The following is a 19,765-nucleotide window of genomic DNA, read 5'->3' as shown; positions in this document are numbered from 1 at the left end:
GTACCTCCGAGTCTCGTGGCGGTTGATGATACAAACATTGTAGTTGGTGAAGCACTCTAGATTCCAGGGTCTGCCTTACCTACTGGGCATGCAGGCAGATTGCTTCTCCCTGGAGGATATTACCAAAGCCTTTAAAATATATGTTCTGAAGAAGGTTTGGGGCACACAGCTTAGGCTGTAGAATCAAAAAGCCCCAATTTCATGTTTGACTCTACCACTTACTTAGCTGGGTAATCTTGGGTACTTACCCTTTTTGATCCTTAGTTTCTTTTTATATAAAGAGGTACGAATGCTTACTGCATAAGTTTGTGGGAGGAGCTCTTGAAATAGCAAGTCTCATAAAGCAGTAATTGTAAATATATAAGTTTTTTTTTTGAGATGGAGTCTTGTTCCGTCACCAGGCTGGAGTGCAATGGCGCAATCTTGGCTCACTGCAACCTCTGCCTCTCGGGTTCAAGTGATTCTCCTGCCTCAGCCTCCCGAGTAGCCAGGACTATACGCCCAGCTAATTTTTGTATTTTTAGTAGAGACGGGGTTTCGCCATGTTGGCCAGGATGGTCTCAATCTCTTGACCTTGTGATCCGCCCACCTCGGCCTCCCAAAATGCTGGGGTTACAGGCGTGAGCCACCGTGCTGGGCCATATTTTTATACATATATATATATTATATATATTTATTTATATATATTTATACATATATACACATATGCACATACACACACCCTTCTTATTCATACAATACAATATGATATGGTTATTAAAAATCAAGCAGTTGGGTGCAGTGGCTCACACCTGTAATCCCAACACTTTGTGAGGCCAAGGCAGGTGGATTGCCTGGGCCCAGGAGTTTGAGATCAGCCTGGGAAACATGGTGAAACCCCATCTCTACAAAATACAAAAAATTAGCTGGGCATGGTGGCACACACCTGGAGTCCCAGCTACTTGGGAGGCTGAGGTAGCTACAGTGAGTGGTGATCACACCACTGTACCTCAGCCTGGGTGACAGAGTGAGGCCCTGTCTCAAAAAAATAAATAAATAAAAATAAATAATAAAAGTCAAGCTATACAGGAGGATTGCTTAAGCCTAAGAGTTTGAGTACAGCCTGGGCAGACAGCAAGACCCTGTCTCTAAAAAATTTTTTTTTAAATCACGCCATAGAATAATATTAATTGGCATAAGAAGATACTCATACTGTCTTGCTAAATGAAAATAAGGCCACAAAACAGCTTGTATTAAATGATAACATAATTGTGTAAAAAAATATACACATATTAATACATGTAAAAATAACTGGAAGGACAAATATCAAAATATCGAAAAAGGTTTTTCATTTTTCTTCATGCTTTCGTGAAATTTCTTGGTTCTCTGAATAGAGCCTGAATGACTTCTGAAATTATGGAGAAAAAAAGATTGGGTGGGGGTGGGGCATGAAGAATGTATCTTCATAAGCACTAAATTCCATGGCCAGGATGGTTTTATACCCTCCCAGGAGGGTTCTTGGGATTCCCTCAAAGGAAGGACTGAGCCTGCAGTGGACACAGGTTGTTTGCTGCTCAGTAGCCTGAATCTTCTCCCCGCCATCCATCTGGCCCTGTGGGTGGTCAGTCACCTGACCCAGAAGTGGGAATGTAACCTAGGCAGGCCAATCGGAATACCCTCTCCCTCTGACACAGGGACTGGCCCAGAGGGGCATGAGACCCACGTAGGGTCACAGCTTTCCCAGATTAGTGGAAGCTAAGACAGTCTCTTTTCTTTGTAAACCTGGAGCTGGCCGGGTGTGGTGGTTCACACCTGTAATCCCAGCACTTAGGGAGGCCGAGATGGGCAGATCACCTGAGATCAGGAGTTCGAGACCAGCCTGGCCAACATGGTGAAACCCCGTCTCTAGTAAAAATACAAAAATTAGCCAGGCATAGTGGCAGGCGCCTGTAATCCCAGTGACTCAGGAGGCTGAGGCAGGAGAATTGCTTAAACCCGGGAGGTGGAGGTTGCAGTAAGCCAAGATTGTGCCATTGCACTCCAGCCTGCGGACAAGAGTGAGACTTTGTCTTAAAAAAAAAAAAAGCAAAAAAACTGGAGCTGTAAGTTGGTGTGCAGGCTTGAACTGCTAGCGACCACCTTTCTTGCCTAAAGGAGAGAGTCTGGTGAGAAAACCACATATACACAGACAAACCAAGCCAGGAGAGGGGAGAGAAGAGTGCCAGGGCTTTGAAGATAATGTCTGAGACCCCGGGTCTAACTATACTGGCCTAAAGTTGGCCTTTGTTCTTCTTGATAGTTATATGGGCCAATCAATTCTCTTTTGGTTTATACCAGTTAGTTAGGTTTCTGTTACTTGTAACCAAGAAAGCCCTGAATACTGAGCTCTTGTAACTGAGAAAGCCCTGAATACTGGGCTCTAGGTCATACCAATTGCTTCCATACCTTCAAAGTCATCAGATCCAAGCCACCAGGCAAGATGTTGAAGACAGTCTGCCCAGCAGTGACCTCTTGCAGGATCTTCAACACCCGTAAACACTCGCTTACCCGCTGATGCACCTGCAACAGAGACAGTCCCAGTGGGAATGAAACACTCCACAACTGTCCAGCGAGAATCTCCCTCACGCACAGAGCCAAGGAAGAATGCACAGATAGTCTACCCACCCATGCCTGGGGACTCACCTTGGGCGCTACGTCCCCAGAAAGGCTCAGCTACCTTGCAGCTCACATAAGCACTGTCTAACAGCATAACAGACTCAGCCCTGTTGTTCTGACTCTAACTACCTAACCACAGGGCTGTCAGAAGGATCCAATGAGATGATGTACATGAAAGCATTTTAAAAACAAAAGGAATTAAGAGTGCTGTTATTAGCAAACCAGTACTGGATTCCACTGCCCATTTACATCAGACATCTATTGTTTTTGTCTCTCAAGCACTTACCCCCTTTCCTTCTTCTGTTAACCCTGCCTTTTGAGGATGGCCTTCCTACCCCCATTCTAACAATGTATTTCTGGTGGGAACTTCCCATTTTTTGTTACTTCTCCCCAGGCCTGGAATCCCTCTCCAGGACTTTTCAAACTGCAGTTTGGCACCAGGGTAGGGGACTCAGGGAGCAACTCAAACACAGTCCTATTCTCATAGGTGACAAGGCTGAACACACACAAGGTCAGAGCCGTCAAGAGCTGTGGTTCTGACTGGGTGCCGTGGCTCACACCTATATCCCCAGCACTTTGGGAGGCCACAGTGGGAGGATCGCTTGAGCTCAGGAGTTTGAGACCAGCCTGGGCAACATAGCAAGACCCCGTCTCTACTAAAAAAAAAAAAATTGTGTGGTGGTGTGTGCCTATAGTCCCAGCTACTCAGGAGGCTGAGGTAGAAGGGTCACTTGAGCCTAGGAGATTGAGGTTGCCATTGAGCCGTGTTGGTGCCACTGCACTCTAGCCTGGGTGATAGAGTGAGACTCTGTCTCAAAAAAATAAAAATAAAAATAAAGTAGCTGGGCATAGTGGTACATGCCTGTAGTCCCAGCTACTCAGGACGCTGAGGTAGGAAGATCTCTTGAGCCCAGAAGATTGAGACTGCAGTGAGCTGTGATCATGCCACTGCACTCTAATCTGGGTGACAGAGCAAGATACTGTCTCAAAAAAAAAAAAAAAAAAAAAAAACCACTTATGGTTCTAATCTTGGAAAGTGGGCCAGTTTGAAGATGAGACCCACCAACCAAGATAGAGACAGAAATGAGGATGAAGAACAAATCCTGACAGCATTTAAGTCTAGTTCCAATTGTCCTGCTCTTCCTACAGTCTACTTATATGAGCCCATCATTACCTTTTTTGCCTAAGTAAGCCTAAGTTGGGTTTCTGTCACAGCAATTGCAAGAGTCCTGATTAATATCCTATGTATTTCCACTGATGTGGCAAACTCAGACCCACTACGACTGACATTTCAAGAGAGGGTTAACTAAAAGTCTTGCTATCAAATATAGTAGGGAGAGGACAGGCTCATTAACTCTCTCTCCCCAACTGGCACAAACTTACCTGGGGATTCCGAACATGAAATTCCTTCTCCCCTTCCTCCACTCGACGGAAAGGGATCCATTCCTCCTCCAGCGATTCATTGGTGGGCTGGTTCTCTTCTGGAGCCTGCTTGCAGAAATAGGTGGTTGCCGCTGACCGGTCCCTGAAATACACACATCATCAGAGAGAAACCAGAAAACATCCTTGAGTTTATTTTTCCCCTTTACCAAAGCCTCCCTTTCATCCAGGAGGCTCTAGATCACCCTTTGGCTAGTAGGGAAGGAGATCTGGGGCATGCATAGGGAAGTGGAAAAAATACGGATTTTAGAGACAGACCTGGGTTTGAATTCCAACTCAGCTATGTCACTTTTGGGAAATTATTTAACATCTTTAAACCTTGGTTTTCTCTTCTTTAAAAGGGGTATAATGCTGGCTTCCATGGTTGTTGAGAGGGTTAGAAGTAGTACATTGATAGGGGACTAGCCTATATCCTAGCTCACTGCAGGCACCCAATCCATGGCGGCTCATCCCTCACCTGTGCTCTGGCACAGCAACCACAAAGCCACGTGAGGCCAGCTCCATGCAGAAGGCTGAATACAAAGTCCTGGAGATTCAAAAGGGAACAAGGAAAAGGGATCAAAAGAACAGCCCAGCCTTCACCCTCATTCCAACAATGCTCTGCTAGCAGCCATGTTGTGGAATTACCATATCAACCTTAACTGCCTACCTCTGGCTTCCTTTCACTTGAGAGAGAAATAAACATTACCATATTTAAGTCACTATTATTTGAGTTTTCTGTTAAAGACAACTTGCCCAATTTCTAATTGATACAGGGAGATCAGGTTCTTAAGTTCCTTTTCACCTTCTCCCACTTTTCTAGGGAAGGCAGTGAACTGGACTTCAGAGACAGAAATATTTCTTTTTTCTTTTTTTTTTTTTTTTTGAGACGGAGTCTCACTCTGTTGCCCAGGCTGGAGTACAATGGGACTATCTTGGCTCACTGCAACCTCTGCCCCCCGGGGTCAAGGGATTCTCCTGCCTCAGCCTCCTAAGTAGCTGGGATTACAGGCGTGCACCACCATGCCCGGCTAATTTTTTTTTTGTATTTTTAGTAGAGGTGGGGTTTCACCATGTTGGTCAGGCTGGTCTCAAACTCCTGACCTTGTGATCCACCCACCTCGGCCTCCCAAAGTGCTGGGATTACAGGCATGAGCCATGGCACCCTGCCAGCCAGAGAGATTTCTGATCCCTTCCCAGTTCAAACTGTGTCACCTTGGGCAAGTCTGCCTCCAAGAGCCTGTTTGTCCAGCTGAAAAATAGGCATTCCTGCCTGTGCACCTCACAGGGCTATGTAGGAATCAAATGAGACAATGGCACACTGAAAATGGTTAGGTATTTAACTGCACATATTCCAACTTAGGATAGGAAACCATAGGTCCATGACCCATGGGAAGGATTTCAGAGCCTGAATTAACCACAGATGCAATGAGAGGAAACAATGTTCCTTATCCTTCCTTCCTTTTTCCTTGGAATTTCACTCTGGTTAATGAGAGTATTTACAACTGACTTGCCCAGGTCTAATGAAGTGTGAAGTCTCAATACAGATTCTTAGACCAAAAGGACCACCTCCGAAGTGCTCATCTACTCTCTCCATAAATACCTGTTGGCCTAGAAGGAAAAGGTATCTTTGCTTCTTTTCCCTGCTAGACTATAATCTTCCTGAAGGTAGGAACTCTCTCGTCTTCACTACTGAATGCCCAGCCTCGGCACACAGCAGGTACTCAATTTATTGAACAAAAAAGCAGCATCAAAAACCACCTACTTGCCTTTCTAACCTCATCTCCATGTTTACTCTCCACTTCCTGCCATGGGCTACAGTTACAGGAGTCTATGTTCCTACTCCTCTAGCAGATGCGATTTCCTCGATTTGTTAATCTTGGTATGTCCCACCTTCCTCTCATGCCAAGGGGCTGGCACAGAGCAGGTGCTCCACAGATGTCTGCTGAATTAATGAGAACCTAGCACAGCACAGCCCTTGTATTCATTCAAATAAATACTTATGGGTAAACAACTACTTTCCAGGCACCGTCCTAGAAGCCAGAGCAATAGAAGACAGATGTGGTCTCTGCCTTCAGAAGGCTTACAATCTAGTGAAGAAGACAGGCATTAAAGAATAATTACACAAGTAATTAATTCATTACAATTATGTTAAATGCTGAGAAGTATAGATTGTCTTATGAAAGCACATTCTGGAAAAATTAACCTAATATAAGTGTCAAGATGGGTGTCCCTAGGACAATGACATCCAAACTAAGATCTTTAAGGTAATCTGGCATTAGCAGGAAAAGACGGAGAGGGGGAAGAGGAAGAGAAGAGCAGAACGGTGAATAGTCCAGGCAAAAAGAGTCAGCCACAAAGCACAGCACAGATGAAGACAGCGAGGCAGGAAATAACCCAGTGCCTTTCAGTAAGTGAAAGAAGGCCATTTTGTCTGGAGAGCTACACTGGGGCAAACAGCAAGGAACAGGCCTGGAAACTTTGTCTTGGACTTGCATCGAGGTAAGACCATGAAAAGAACTGAATTAAGTTCAAAGAGCTTTTAAATTTTTTTTTTTTTTTTTTTTTTTTTTGAGATAGAGTTTTGCTCTTATTGCCGAGGCTGGAGTGCAATGGCACGATCTTGGCTCACTGCAACCTCCACCTCCTAGGTTCAAGCAATTCTCCTACCTCAGCCTCCCAAATAGCTGGGATTACAGGCATGCACCACCACACCTGGCTAATTTCTTGTATTTTTAGTAGACAGGGTTTCTCCATGTTGGTCAGGCTAGTCTCGAACTCCCAACCTCAGGTGATCCACTCACCTCGGCCTCCCAAAGTGCTGGGATTACAGGCGTGAGCCACCGTGCCTGGCCAAAAATTTTTAAGTGGGGAAAAAACATTCATTCATTCACTCAACAAATATGTATTGAGTACCTGTTATATGCTGGGCACTGCTTTGAGTGCTGGAATGACAAGATCATATTTCGTTTTAAAATAGATCTCCCCGACAGGCGCGGTGGCTCATGCCTGTAATCCTAGCACTTTGGGAGGCTGAGGCAGGTGGATTGCCTGAGGTCAGGAGTTTAAGACCAGCCTGGCTAACATGGTGAAGCCCTGTCTCTACAAAAATTAGCTGGATATGGTGGTGGGTGCCTGTAATCCCAGCTACTCGGAGGCTGAGGCAGAAGAATCGCTTGAACCCAGAAGGCAGAGGTTGCAGTGAGCTGAGATCACGCCACTGCACTCCAGCCTGGGCGACTGATCGAGACTCCGTCTCAGAAAAAAAAAAAAAAAAAGATCTCCATGGCTACAGTGTGGACCATTGTTTGGGGGCTGGGAGGCAAAAACAGATGCCTTTGAGATGTGCAACATTCTGGGACCTAAACTAGACATATATGTTGATGAACAGACAGACAGAACATTCACAAGCTTAAATAAGAACACATGGGGCCGGGCGCAGTGGCTCACGCCTGTAATCCCAGCACTTTGGGAGGCCGAGGCTTCTGGCTCCACAAACGCAGGGAGCAAGTCTGTCTTATTCGCTACTACGCCAATGCTACACACAGAGTGAACCCTCATGTTAAATAAATGACTCTCGGTGGGGCACAATGGCTCATGCCTATAATCTCAGCACTTTTGGAAGGCTGGAACGGGAGCATGGCTTGAGCTCAGGAATTCGAGATCAGCATGGGCAACACAGTGAGATCTCATCCCTGCAAAAAAAAAAAAAAAAAATTTTAAAAATAGCCAGGCGTGGTGGTACGTGCCAGCTACTTGGTGACTGAGGCAGGAGCATTGCTTGAGCCCAAGAGGTTGAGGCTGCAGTGAGCTGCGATCACGCCACTGCACTCCAGCCTGGGCAACAGAATGAGACCCTGTCTGAAAAAAATAAAAATAAAATAGATAAATAAATGATGCTCAGATCACAAAGCTCACGCTCCTTCTAGCATTTCTGGGCTATCACATAGGAGGAAAGCTAAAAGTGTATATTTATATAAATGCTGGACCATGAGAAGTAAAGCATATGAAGGCTGCTGAAAGGCTCCACAAGGTGAAAAGAACTTGAAAAAGGCCTTCTGGAGAAGGTGAACCCAATGCTATGGGACAAAGCAGATGGGAGATAAGACAGCTAGCAGATGGAAATGTCTTTTTTTTTGCCCTTTGAGAATAAGCTAAGACTCAGCAGCTGTCACCAGGCAAGGAGTATAGCAAGGTCTAGGGGAAAGCAGCTCTTACCTGAAGGCTCCTAGGCCATGGGAGAAGATGATCAAGGGGTATCCAGAGTCCTTTGTCTTAAAGGGGCCATTCCAGCTAACAGGCAGGCGACAAGATCCTAGCAGAGACATGGGCTATAGAATATCTGGCTGCCCCAAAGCTGTTATCCCAAGGGCAGCCTGAGTATAGGTATGGGTAGGAACATGTGTTTCTCCCCTCTGGAGAACCACCATCGGCCCCTGAGCAGCTCAGGGCAGTTAATCACCTATTTCTTCTCTCTTTCTTCCCTAGGAAGAGTGAACACAATAGAAAATGGGAAGCTAAGCCAGGTGCAGTGGCTCTCGCCTGTATTCCCAGCACTTTGGGAGGCCAAGGTGGGTGGATCATGAGGTCAAGAGACCAGCCTGGCCAAGTGAAACCCCATCTCTACTAAAAATACAAAAATTAGCTGGGCGTGGTGGTGGGCTCCTATAATCCCAGCTACTTGGGAGGCTGAGGCAGGAGAATCACTTGAACCCGGGAGGCGGAGGTTGCAGTGAGCTGAGATTGTGCCATTGCAATTCAGCCTGGGCAACAAGAGCAAGACTCCGTCTCACCAAACAAAAAAAATAAATAAAAAAAAAAAAAGAAAAGAAAATGGGAAGCTAAGTCCAAAGTGGCAGTACTGAACTCTGGGGTAAATTGCTGAGATGCCAAGGCACTGGGTGGAATTCCTAGGTGTGGGACCTTTGGGGGAAGTGGATTACTCAATGTTACCCTACTCAGAAGAGGGGTGACTGGAGGGAAAACTGCAGAAGACTGTATGCTCCTTGATAGTTAAGAATCTTTCTTCGATACACACAATAGCTGGCACAGAGTAGGAATTAATACATGCTGAATAAATGAGCAATCGGTGCCATTTATGGAACACATTATATGTGCCAAGCACTGCATTAGAGGCTTTACGTACATCCCGTACTACAAACCCCCAAAGGCACGTATTTACACAGGTTCAGTAACTTGCCCAAACCTCATGGCTAGTAAATTATAAAGTCTGGATTTGAATCCAGGAAAGTCTAACTCAGTCACCAAAGCTCTTTCATATGTAATTCTCTCCCAACTCTCCATACCACACTGGCTAATAGATGCCCCTTACAAAAGCCTGGACACTGCAGGCTATAAGGTACTGCGTCCACCTGGGGATCTCCCAGGAACATAACCAAGCAACTGGGAAAGCATGCAGAGGTCAGGCCAGCCCTTACCCACAGCCAGGTTGAACAACAAGCCCCCCCAGCGCTTATTAAACTGCAGGTACTCAGCCAGGCCAGTGCAGTACTCATAGCGGGGAATCCACAGGGGCTGCTCCATGGTCTCCTGTGCCTTTTGGCAGGGGTAGAAGAGTCGAAAGAAGCTCCCCTGTAGGAAAGAAAAGAGCAGCTGCTCAGAGCAAGGAGCCCAGGCTGGATTTCCCAACAGCCGAACTCAGCAGGTGTTTGGGGCACCAGCAAAACAGGGCACCAAAACAGGGAAACTGAAGTTTCAATTAGCATACCTGAACTTCACATTCAGAAATCTGGAAAGAAGCAATTTGATTTTTAGCATACATGTAAAGCTTACATTATTTCAAATAGCCAACTGTATTTTGAATTACATTGTGGGAGGCGGCACCAAAAATATTTGAGTGCTTGGGACAATGAAAGATTTAAATCTGGCCCTGAGCCTAGGCCTGGAGGAGCCCCAGGAGTTAGAGATTAGTTCTTGTGCTGAACAGGGTGGCCTTGGTAGCTCATCCAGGCCACTCTGCTAGGACAGCCCCTGGGAAGCAACAGCACACTCATTTTACATGGGAGTAGGTGAGGGGTTACTAGGAAGTGTGTGCCTCTCAAGGGAAACAGGAAGTCCAAGGGCTAGCAGAGAAAGACCTAGGAACTAAGCCAGGCACAGTGGCTCATGCCTGTAATCCCAGCACTTTGGGAAGCCGAGGTAGGAGAGTCGCTTGAGGCCAGGAGTTAGACATCAGCCTGGGCAACATAGCAAGACCTCGTCTCTACTATATATACATATATATAAGTTAATTAATTAAAAAGTCCTAGGACCTGATAGAGGACCAGTCCAGAAGTCAAAGCAGGAGGGGAAAACAGATCAAGGCAGGAGAGAGAAAAGGAAGCTGTCCCCCTACCCAGGTCAGGGAGTCCAAGGCCAAAGGCACACGCCCAGGGCTCTTTCTCTCACACACTCGGATTATGATACGATTAAAACCCTTCCAAGATCAGGCATCTGCCCTCAAGAAAGGCGAGAGGATCTGCGAGGGGCCTCTAAAGCTAGAGTCCTCCCTTTCCTCCTAGGTGGAAAATGAACTCATTATCTCTGTCTATTGGGATGTTTCTAATGTTTGGAAAGAGGAAGAAAAAGCTCAGGGAAGACAGACCTGGGGGCTTGATAACCAAATCCAGACCCGCTCTAATTCATTTTCCCCACCATGGGAGTGCAGGATCACACTTGTGATCAGTAAGTCACGGTGCCGGCAGAAGCAGTGCAAACAGAAGAAAGGGAGCTGGGGACACTTACCTGGAGATTCTGACCCTCCATCACATCCCCACAGCCTACGAGGTGGGGTCCTGTGACAGGTGGAAAGCCCACAGACTGGTTGACCCCCATTTCATCACCGGGTGAATCAAATGACTTGCCGGAGCTGAACTTGCTGGCTGGATGGGGGAACACAGAACAGCAGCCGCTTGCTGGTTTCCTCTTGGCTTCCTGTTGCTGAAATGTGTTATCTGTTACCCTGTCTACCCCTCCTTAGCACCTCATCCTCCCTGCCGTCACTCATTAAATCTTGTACCTACTACTTTGCTACATTGCCTTTGCCAAGGTTGGGGGTTGTTTTTTATTTTGCTAGGGTGAGGAGATGGCTGTGAAGAGGAAAGAGAGCCATCCATACTCCTCACAGCCCATTAACAAATGTTCATCCAGCAGCTACCATGTGCGCGGCACAGCAGCAACTGCTGCAGAGACTGTCACACAGACCTTGCTCTCCTGAGGCTAACAGTAACCACTAAGATCCATTATTTACGGTTAGCACTGTACGGACCTCTTTATAGACATTATATACATTGTATCATTTAATTGTCTCAACCACTTTCTGAGGTAGGTACTTTTTTGTTGAGACGGAGTCTCGCTCTGTTGCTAGGTTGGAGTGCAGTGGCATGATCTTGCTCGCTGCAACCTCCGACTCCCTGGTTCAAGCAATTCTCCTGCCTCAGCCTCCTGAGTAGCTGGGATTACAGGTACGTGCCATCATGCCCAGCTAATTTTTTCTTTAATTTTTAGTAGAGACAGGGTTTCGCCATGTTGGCCAGGATGGTCTTGATCTCCTGACCTCGTGATCTACCCACCTTGGCCTCCCAAATTGCTGGGATTACAGGCGTGAGACACCACGCCCAGCCTGAGGTAGGTACTATTAAGACCTTGTTTTGGCCAGGCGCGGTGGCTCACGCCTGTAATCCCAGCACTTTGGGAGGCCGAGGTGGGCAGATCACCTGAGGTCAGGAGTTCAAGACCAGCCTGGCCAACATGGTGAAACCCCATCTCTACTAAAAATACAAAAATTAGCCAGGTGCAGTGGCGGGCACCTATAGTCCCAGCTACTCAGGAAGCTGAGACAGGAGAATCGCTTGAACCTGGGAGGCGGAGGTTGCAGTGAGCCGAGATTGTACCACTGCACTCCAGCCTGGGTGACAAAGTGAGACCCTGTCTCAAAAAACAAACAAACAAACAAAAGACCCTGTTTTACAGATGAGGAAACTAAGGCATAAAGAAGTTGAATAACCTTCCCAAGTTACCCAGTGGCAAACCCATCTCTGCCTAATCCGGAAGCTAAGTTCTTAACCATTACTGATCCTGCTCAGGGGGAGATTCAGTTATACAGATGAAAAGTCACTGAACTAAGCTTTTTCTTAAAACTGTTTGATTTTTTGAGAGACAGGGTCTTGCTATGTTCTCCAGGCTGGTTTCAAACTCCTGGGCTCAAACAATCCTCCTGCCTAGGCCTCCCAAGTAGCTGGGATTATAGGTAAGAGCCACCACACCCAGCTTTAAACTTGTGAATATGGGGTAGCACTTATGCTGGGCCTTTAAAGATGAGGAAGCTGAGAGGCAGGGGAGGAGGAAGAAAGCACTTATAGAAAAAAACCTAAGAGGAAAAAAAGCAGAGGTAGGGAAAAATATGATGTGGGCAGTAGATCAAACAGAAGCTTTCAGCGTGACAGGGGTGCACGCTCCTGACTAGATAACATTCCTACGGCTCAGCTGCTTCCTAAACTGGGGCCAGTAGTGTTCCCCAACCCTCTTCAGTTTCACCATCTCCAACACCATCATCATCGTCATACTTACTCTGTGCCAGGAACTATGTTTAGTGCTTTTCACATATTATTTTATTTAATTACTTCAACAGTCCTCTGAGATCCGTATTATTATCTCATTTTACAGATGAGGAAACGGATGCTTGACAAAGGCAATTTACCCAATAACACATGGCAAGCAGAGCCAGAATTCGATCATGGGCAATGTCGTCGTAACATGAGAACGTCAAACTTCCCAGTATCCCTTGCCTTGTGATTTGGGTGGGGCTAACCCCTCCTTAACCTCCAGAGTTGAGCCTTAATTAACCAGAGCCAATCAGTCCTTCTTATTCTCTGGTCAGTATTTGGATGAAGAGTGCGCGTATGGCATTAGGTTGGTCCAATAGGAGTAAAACCCGGGACTTTGGTATGATGGTTGAGGGGATAAAAGTTATTTCCTGTTTTGAACTAGTGTGATGTGCAGATGTCACCTGTCAAGTGGCCTTGAACCACAGCAGCCACTTTTGCCACCTTGAGGATGAAGATACCCATGGTGGATGGCAAAACCAGAAGAATCACAGAGAAATAGAGGCCCATTTGTGAAGACATTAAGAATCCACAGATTAGACCATACCTGAAACCTGACCCACTCCTAGACTTTCTAGTTACATGAGTCAGTAAGTTCCCTTTCTTGTTTAAACCAACTGAAGTTAGATTTCTTTTGGTTGCAACCAAAAGCATCTAAATGGATACACACTGAGTCTGGGGTCCACATGTTAATGATTAAATTATTCTGCTTCTTTTAAGATGCTTTGGGAGAGATTCAGGAGTTCCAGTCAAAGCATGTCTGGGTAAGAAGAGACCTAAGAGAGCATTTCTGTCAATCCTCCCCACAATCGTTTTCCCCTTCTCCGCGTACATACACGTGCTTTACCAGGGAAGACACCAAGGTCCGGAGAGATTAAGTGAGCTGCTCAGAGTCACAAGCAGAACGATGATAACAACACACAGTCTCCTGGTTATCAGCTGCCACTTGTCTGGTCTCAACAATCCTAACATCATTCTATTTAACTTTGAAAGATAAGAAATTATTTTCTTTCTACTACAGATAGCATCTTCATTTTGTTTCTTTTTAGCAAATTTAAAAAACAAACCCAATTCTCTTGAAAAAGAAGCTAAGCTCCTGATGTCAATGCATTGTTCAGCCAGAGTGAAGGGGGATGAGCTCTGCTTAGCCTCAGACCCTGACCTTTCCCCATTGCTTGTTGTTAAGGTCTGCACATGAAAGACCTACTGCTGGGGCCACAAGACACATGTCACTCACATGACAATGAAGCAGCTGCAAGTTCAACTGTCATAAAAGAGAGGCAGATAAAAGACCACAGGAGTTCTGAGAAGAAACAGTGCTCCTTTAGCTTGGAAGTAGACAGCAGGGGAAGATGGGAAAGGCTCTTGCAAGCAGGAGAGAGCGAGCAAAGGCACGGTAAGAAGGAAGCTTGTGTGAGAAACAATGCAAGGTGAGAAGAGAAAGTTGTGACCAGATTTGGGGAGGAGCAGTCCCTCAAGTGCTAAGCTAAAAAGTTGGAATCTACTCTGGAAATGAAGTCATGTCCATGAGAGATAGTCTGAAAGAACCACATTGGAGGCCCAGCTCGTTTGGTGCCTAGCTTTTTTTTTTTTTTTTTTTTTTTTTTTTGACACAGGGTCTTGCTCTGTCTCCCAGGCTGGAGTGCAGTGGCTCACTGTGGCGTCACCCTCCCAGCTCAAGTGATCCTCCCACCTCAGCCTCCTGGGTGGCTGGGACTATAGGCATTTGCCATCACACCCGGCTAATTTTTGTATTTATTTGTAGAGATGGAGTTTCATCATGTTGCCCAGGCTGGTCTCAACCTCTTGGGCTCAAGTGATCCTCCCGCCTTAGCCTCCCAAAGTGCTTGGGATTACAGGAGTGTGCCACCGTGCCAGCCCTGCCTAGCTTTCTTATCTTATGCAAGTTATCTTATCTCTCTAAGCTTGATTCCCCATCTGTACAATGGGAACACTATCCATCCTCACAGGGTTGCTGTGGAAATAAAATGAAATAATGCATTCAAAGCACCTGGTGTGGTACCTGACTCTTAGGAAGCATCCAAGAAATGTGCTGATTGAGTGAAAAGTAGAAACACTAGGGTTTGGCCACTGAGTGAATCTGGGGAGTCAAGAGCCAATAAGTCAGGTTTTAAGACTGGGGAACCAGGACAATAGTCCTTAAGCTTCTTATGGGAACAGATTTTTGTCTCACTCTGCATAGAGAATAGCACTTGGGACAGGAATCAGGATAAGGAGACTTGGAAATGGCCAAACAGAAGAGAGCAGAACTCTGGTGCCCCTGGAAAGTTTCTGGGAAGATCATCAACTAAATTGTTTGGAAATAAAAATTACAGAAGCTAATTGGCCAGAGTGAAGCTAACACGCAAATGAATCTTTATTTCCTAGACTCACATTGACTGATGTCCAAATAGGATGGAGAGATGGAAAAATCCAATCTGAGTTGCAAATTTTGCCAAAGAGACATTCACACAAAGCATCCAGAGTCATTTCTAATAAAAGTCACGGAATTTTCCAAGGAAATCAGTCTATGTGTCTCTACCTTCTTTTGCTCACTTTGTCTAAATAGTTCATGGTGGTACCTGTCCAGAAGCCTCTCCATCCACTGAGGCCCAGTGAAATCTCTAGTGCTCTGTGAAGCTTTCCCAGGTCCTTCCAACCTTTCCTCCTGTCATCTCTGATCACTGTCCACATCCATTATCTGGTAACCAATCTTAGACTACCTTAGCGCAGCTCTTCGATTAACATCTATTCTAGCAGTTTTCAACCAGTGACTTGCCTGCAACAGTGGTCCATGGAGAATCTAGATCTTAGGTTCCTGAACCTATTGTCACAATCACCTGGGAAGCTTTTCAAAAATGTGTATTCTGGGGCCCCTATTTTAGGGATCAATTCGTTTGTAAAAGCTTCCCAGGTGTTTCTGATCAGCAAAGTTTGAGAACCTCTGGTCTGGACTTTGATTAGAAATGTCTCCAGATGAATTTTGCTTTCATTCAGACATGTATGCATGCAGCAGATGCTTACTGAGTGTATACTGTGTTCTGGTCCACCATTTTCACGACTACGATTTCACTTGCTATAATCACCATGGCCACCCAGAAGCATGTTCCTATCACTAGACTTAATGTAGTGCCCTGCATATAGCTGGTCTCAATAATTAATTTATCCAGTGAATACTATTTAATTTTTGGCACACTTATGCCTCATCTCTTCAGATCTACTCCGGGGGTGAAGACTGGGTTTTATATTTTTTTGTAGACCAAACTGTCTATCTGCATGCTTTCCCCACATAGTTGGGACTCAATAAATGTTCCTTCATTTGGCTTTGATTTAAATCCATCTCAAGTCTTCTTTAATCTTTGTTTTTGATCTAAAAATAAGGCTATTTGGAATAATGGGGGAAAAAGGTTTTGATGACTCTGAATTCTACCCCTGTCACTTATTAGCTGTGTGATCTTGAACAAGTTCCTCAAACTCTAAGCTTCTGATAATTTATTCTCACAACAGAAATAATAACTACGGCCAGACACGGTGGCTCATGCCCATAATCCCAGCACTTTGGGAGATCAAGTGGGAAGGACTGCTTGAGCCCAGGAGTTCAAGACCAGCCTGGGCAACATGGCAAAATCGTCTCTATAAAAAATTTAAAAAAAAATATGAGCTGGATGTGGTGGTATGCAACTGTAGTCCCAGTTACTCAGGAGGCTGAGGTAGGAAGATTGCTGGGGCTTGGGAGCTGGAGGCCACAGTGAACCAAGACTGTGCCACTGCACTTCAGCCTGGGTGACAGAGCGAGGTCTTGTCTCAAAAAGAAATAGTAACTATGGGCCGGGCGCGGTGGCTCATACCTGTAATCCCAGCACTTTGGGAGGCCGAGGCGGGCAGATCAGGAGGTCAGGAGATCGAGACCATCCTGGCTAACACGGTGAAACCCCGTCTCTACTAAAAAAAATACAAAATATTAGCTGGGCCTGGTGGCGGGCGCCTGTAGTCCCAGCTACTTGGGCGGCTGAGGCAGGAGAATGGCATGAACCCGGGAGGCGGAGCTTGCAGTGAGCTGAGATCACGATACTGCACTCTAGCCTGGGCGACAGAGCGAGACTCCATCTCAAAAAAAAAAAAAGAAATAGTAACTACTCATGAGATTGTTGATGAGGATTAAATAATGCATGTAAAGCACTCGATGGATAGAAGGTACTATAACCATAGGAGGCAACTATAATTATTTTAACTACATGGCCTCTCAAGTTCCTTATACGTAAAATGGATACTTCATAAGTGAAAATATTGCCTAGGGCCTGGTGCATTTTCAGTGCTTATAAAATGTTAGGAACTAATTAACAATGCTATGTCTCTCTTTCCTAGCCAAGGTCTCTCATTTTTCCTGGATTAAGCCCTTTGGCAAAACAGATTCTTTCCCAGCAGCCTTTTCAGGCCTCAGACACCCCTACCAAAGCCAGTGTCTACTGATCACGCCCAGAGGAGCCCAGAGGGAATGGATGGGGCTTAGGTTGCAGCTGTCCTCTCCTGCTGGGACCCTGTTTCTGGTGAGCAGAGGACTGCTGCTCTGCCAGCTGTGTGACCCTTTCATCACTGGATATTTCAAGATACAGTCCAAGATAAGCACTTCTCTTGTGCTTCCTTTCAGACAAAGCTCTCTGAAGACTAAAAGCTCATTGGCCTGACCTTTGGTCTCTGGAGGAAGTGAGGAAATATCATCCAGCTCGTAGACAATGAAGACACCAAGCACTCGAGGGATGAGATTGAGCAACAAGGTGGCAGAGCTAGAGAAGAGGCCTGATAAGAGTGTTCCAGAGCATTAATAATTTGTGATAAAAATAATCTCTGTCTCTTGTGAGGGTCTTACAGTTTACAAGGCATCTTCACACATACTAGCTTGTTGGCTCCTCAACACTCCTCACCTGAGACTGATGGAGCAACAGTCCATCTCCGTTTTAGAGAGGAAGAAACTGAGTCCCTGAGTTGTATGATTTGCCCAAGGTCACAGAGGGTGAGAGGCAGAGCTGGCCTAGAACCGGGTCGGCTGACTTCGAGTCCAGGGTAATCGCGGATCGGAAAGAAGGAATGGGGACCCTTCTTCCACCGCCATGAAAAACAGAAAATTGAGAGGAAGAGTAAAGTACACAAAGGGTGGAGGAGCATAAAGAAGCCCGGGGTTCAGGGATGTGAGGCTGCAGGGTGAAGGTAGGGCCGAGGAATCAGGGTAGGGCTGTGGGGTCCAAGGTGGGGCTGCGGGGGCGGGGTCCTGGGACGGGAGCTCTGTGGGGATTCCAGGGTCGCTGGCCGTTAAAAGTGCAAGGCGACCGTGGGAGGGTCAAGGGAGCGGGTAGCTACAGGCGTCTGAATAGGAAACGTAGAGGACGAAGATTAACGTGCAATTCCTATGATTGAGAGACGCCGAGGCCCCAAACCGGGCCAGAATACAAGTCTGCAGGAAGCTCAATTGAGATATAGGTGTTTTCTCCAATCAAACTTACCCAGTCAAGCTGATTCCTCAGAAGCAGCCCCAGACGTTTAACTCGACGGAAATGAGAAACGGCCCAGGAACCCGTGGCCCTTTGGTCGTTGTAGTTTCCAGGGCTCAAAATGGACGCTTGGAAGCACTTCCCGTTCCTCAATCTAGAACTACAACTCCCGATGTACAGTGCGCAAGATTGCGCATTACAACCCTAAGACTACAACTCCCAGAGTTCTACGCGACCTCCCAGCCCCGCGTGGTCGTGCGAAACCGCCCAAGGCCCGGGATGCGGTGTGATTCCTCCCCCTGGTGGCCTGAAGAGGAGCCGCCGCGATTTCTGCTCTCGAGCGGAGGGTTTTGCTTGTAGACCGTGCGTAACCCTCCGCCTCACCCTCCTCAAATAGTCCTCAGGCGTGCCTAGAAATGGCCCTCGCTTCGCTTTATTCTCAAGGAGGTGGGAGGAGGTTGGAGTTTGTTTTGTGTCTTCTGCACACTTTGCTTCCTGTAAGAATAACAGAGTGATCATTCAAGTTAAGGGGACATTCCCTACCAGCCTGCACCTGTTGACACCTGTGATTTTCCATTGTCCTCAAAAGACTCCCTGGCAGAGAAAGGGGAAGAACCCGAGTAATCTGCTGGGCCGCATCCATCCCACATTACTGTCTTATGCTGGCTCTTAGCGACACTGATGGACAAGATACCGCCCCTAGCCTCAACAGAATCACAGTCTAGCAGAGAATTCACACACATGAATAACGACAGCACAGAGCCGGGATCTCATGGGGAGACACAGCAAGCGTGGGAGCCTTGAAAAGGGGCCTCTGGCCAGGCTTGGGGGAAAGGGGCGGTGTCCGCAAGGCTTCTTAGAGGGAGTGATGTTTGTTAACATTGATACCCGGTATGAGGAAAGAACGTAGCCAGGAGTACAGAGACTCTGAAGGACGTTTCAGAGTATGGCATTAAGTTCAGTGCTGGCTGCAGCTGAGTGTGAGAGACGGAAGGAGATTATTCTCGGGGGAGTGAGGGTTAGGCAGAGCCCATCCTCAGGAGTCCTGTAAACTTCTATAGGAAATTTGGATCGTTCAGGCAGCTCAAAAACGTTCAACGGCCCTCTACTACCTATGAAGTGAAGTCCCAACTGCTTAGCCTGACATTCAAGGTCTTCTCTAACCTTCACGCCCCCACGCCCCACCCCCCACCCTTTAGCACCCCTCCTCTGGGAGCTTTGTTCATGCCTCCAAAGTTTCTGCCGACATCTGTGTGTGCCTCGCACATGTGAGTTGACTCACACTGCCTTGGGTATCTCCTGTATTAGAGGTCTTAACTCTTGACACATTGTGAGCTCTTTGAGATCAGGTACTGAGTCCTGCGGTCGCCCCCTTCACCCACTCTTGCAGCCCACATCCTCCCGAATCACCAGGGTCCAGAGTCCCTGCTTTAGGCTCTCCTCTGCTGCCGACACACTGTTGTCACCCCCATCCTTCCAGGAGCCAAGATAAAGTCATCAGGAGAGAGTGCTGGCAGCCCTGCACTGTGGTAATTAAGCCTCGGATCTCATTAAATCTGTGGCTGATGGCGGCGGCCACAGAATCTGAAAAGCTTAGTGCAGATCAGAGAGCGGCTCCCTTTG

The 19,765-nt window shown here is 46.6% G+C and overlaps 1 protein-coding gene across 6 annotated transcripts in view; it reads right to left on the bottom strand.

The window, feature by feature from the left end:
• Nucleotides 1–18,266, bottom strand: part of PAFAH2 (platelet activating factor acetylhydrolase 2) — a 42,005-nt gene extending 23,739 nt beyond the window's left edge. For 2 of the 6 annotated variants that reach the window (XR_010124993.1, XM_063658265.1), the window contains exons 1-7: nucleotides 18,155–18,196; nucleotides 10,798–10,992; nucleotides 9,492–9,645; nucleotides 8,272–8,368; nucleotides 4,532–4,600; nucleotides 4,018–4,159; nucleotides 2,425–2,538 (exon numbers count right to left, since the gene is read on the bottom strand). Coding sequence is in view for 3 of the 6 variants with exons in the window: in XM_063658265.1 (XP_063514335.1) it covers nucleotides 2,425–2,538; nucleotides 4,018–4,159; nucleotides 4,532–4,600; nucleotides 8,272–8,368; nucleotides 9,492–9,645; nucleotides 10,798–10,887 (666 nt within the window). In the remaining 3 variants the exon portion in view is untranslated. Of the gene's footprint in view, nucleotides 1–2,424; nucleotides 2,539–4,017; nucleotides 4,160–4,531; nucleotides 4,601–8,271; nucleotides 8,369–9,491; nucleotides 9,646–10,797; nucleotides 10,993–17,578 lie in introns of all 6 variants that reach the window. The other 4 variants (XR_010124989.1, XR_010124988.1, XM_063658272.1 and 1 more) reach the window with 3 other exon arrangements.
• Between the last annotated feature and the right edge of the window lie 1,499 nt (nucleotides 18,267–19,765).

This window comes from Pongo pygmaeus, chromosome 1 (assembly GCF_028885625.2).
Source record: "Pongo pygmaeus isolate AG05252 chromosome 1, NHGRI_mPonPyg2-v2.0_pri, whole genome shotgun sequence".
Classification (NCBI taxonomy): Eukaryota; Metazoa; Chordata; class Mammalia; order Primates; family Hominidae; genus Pongo; species Pongo pygmaeus.
This window is presented reverse-complemented; position numbering and strand designations above follow the sequence as displayed.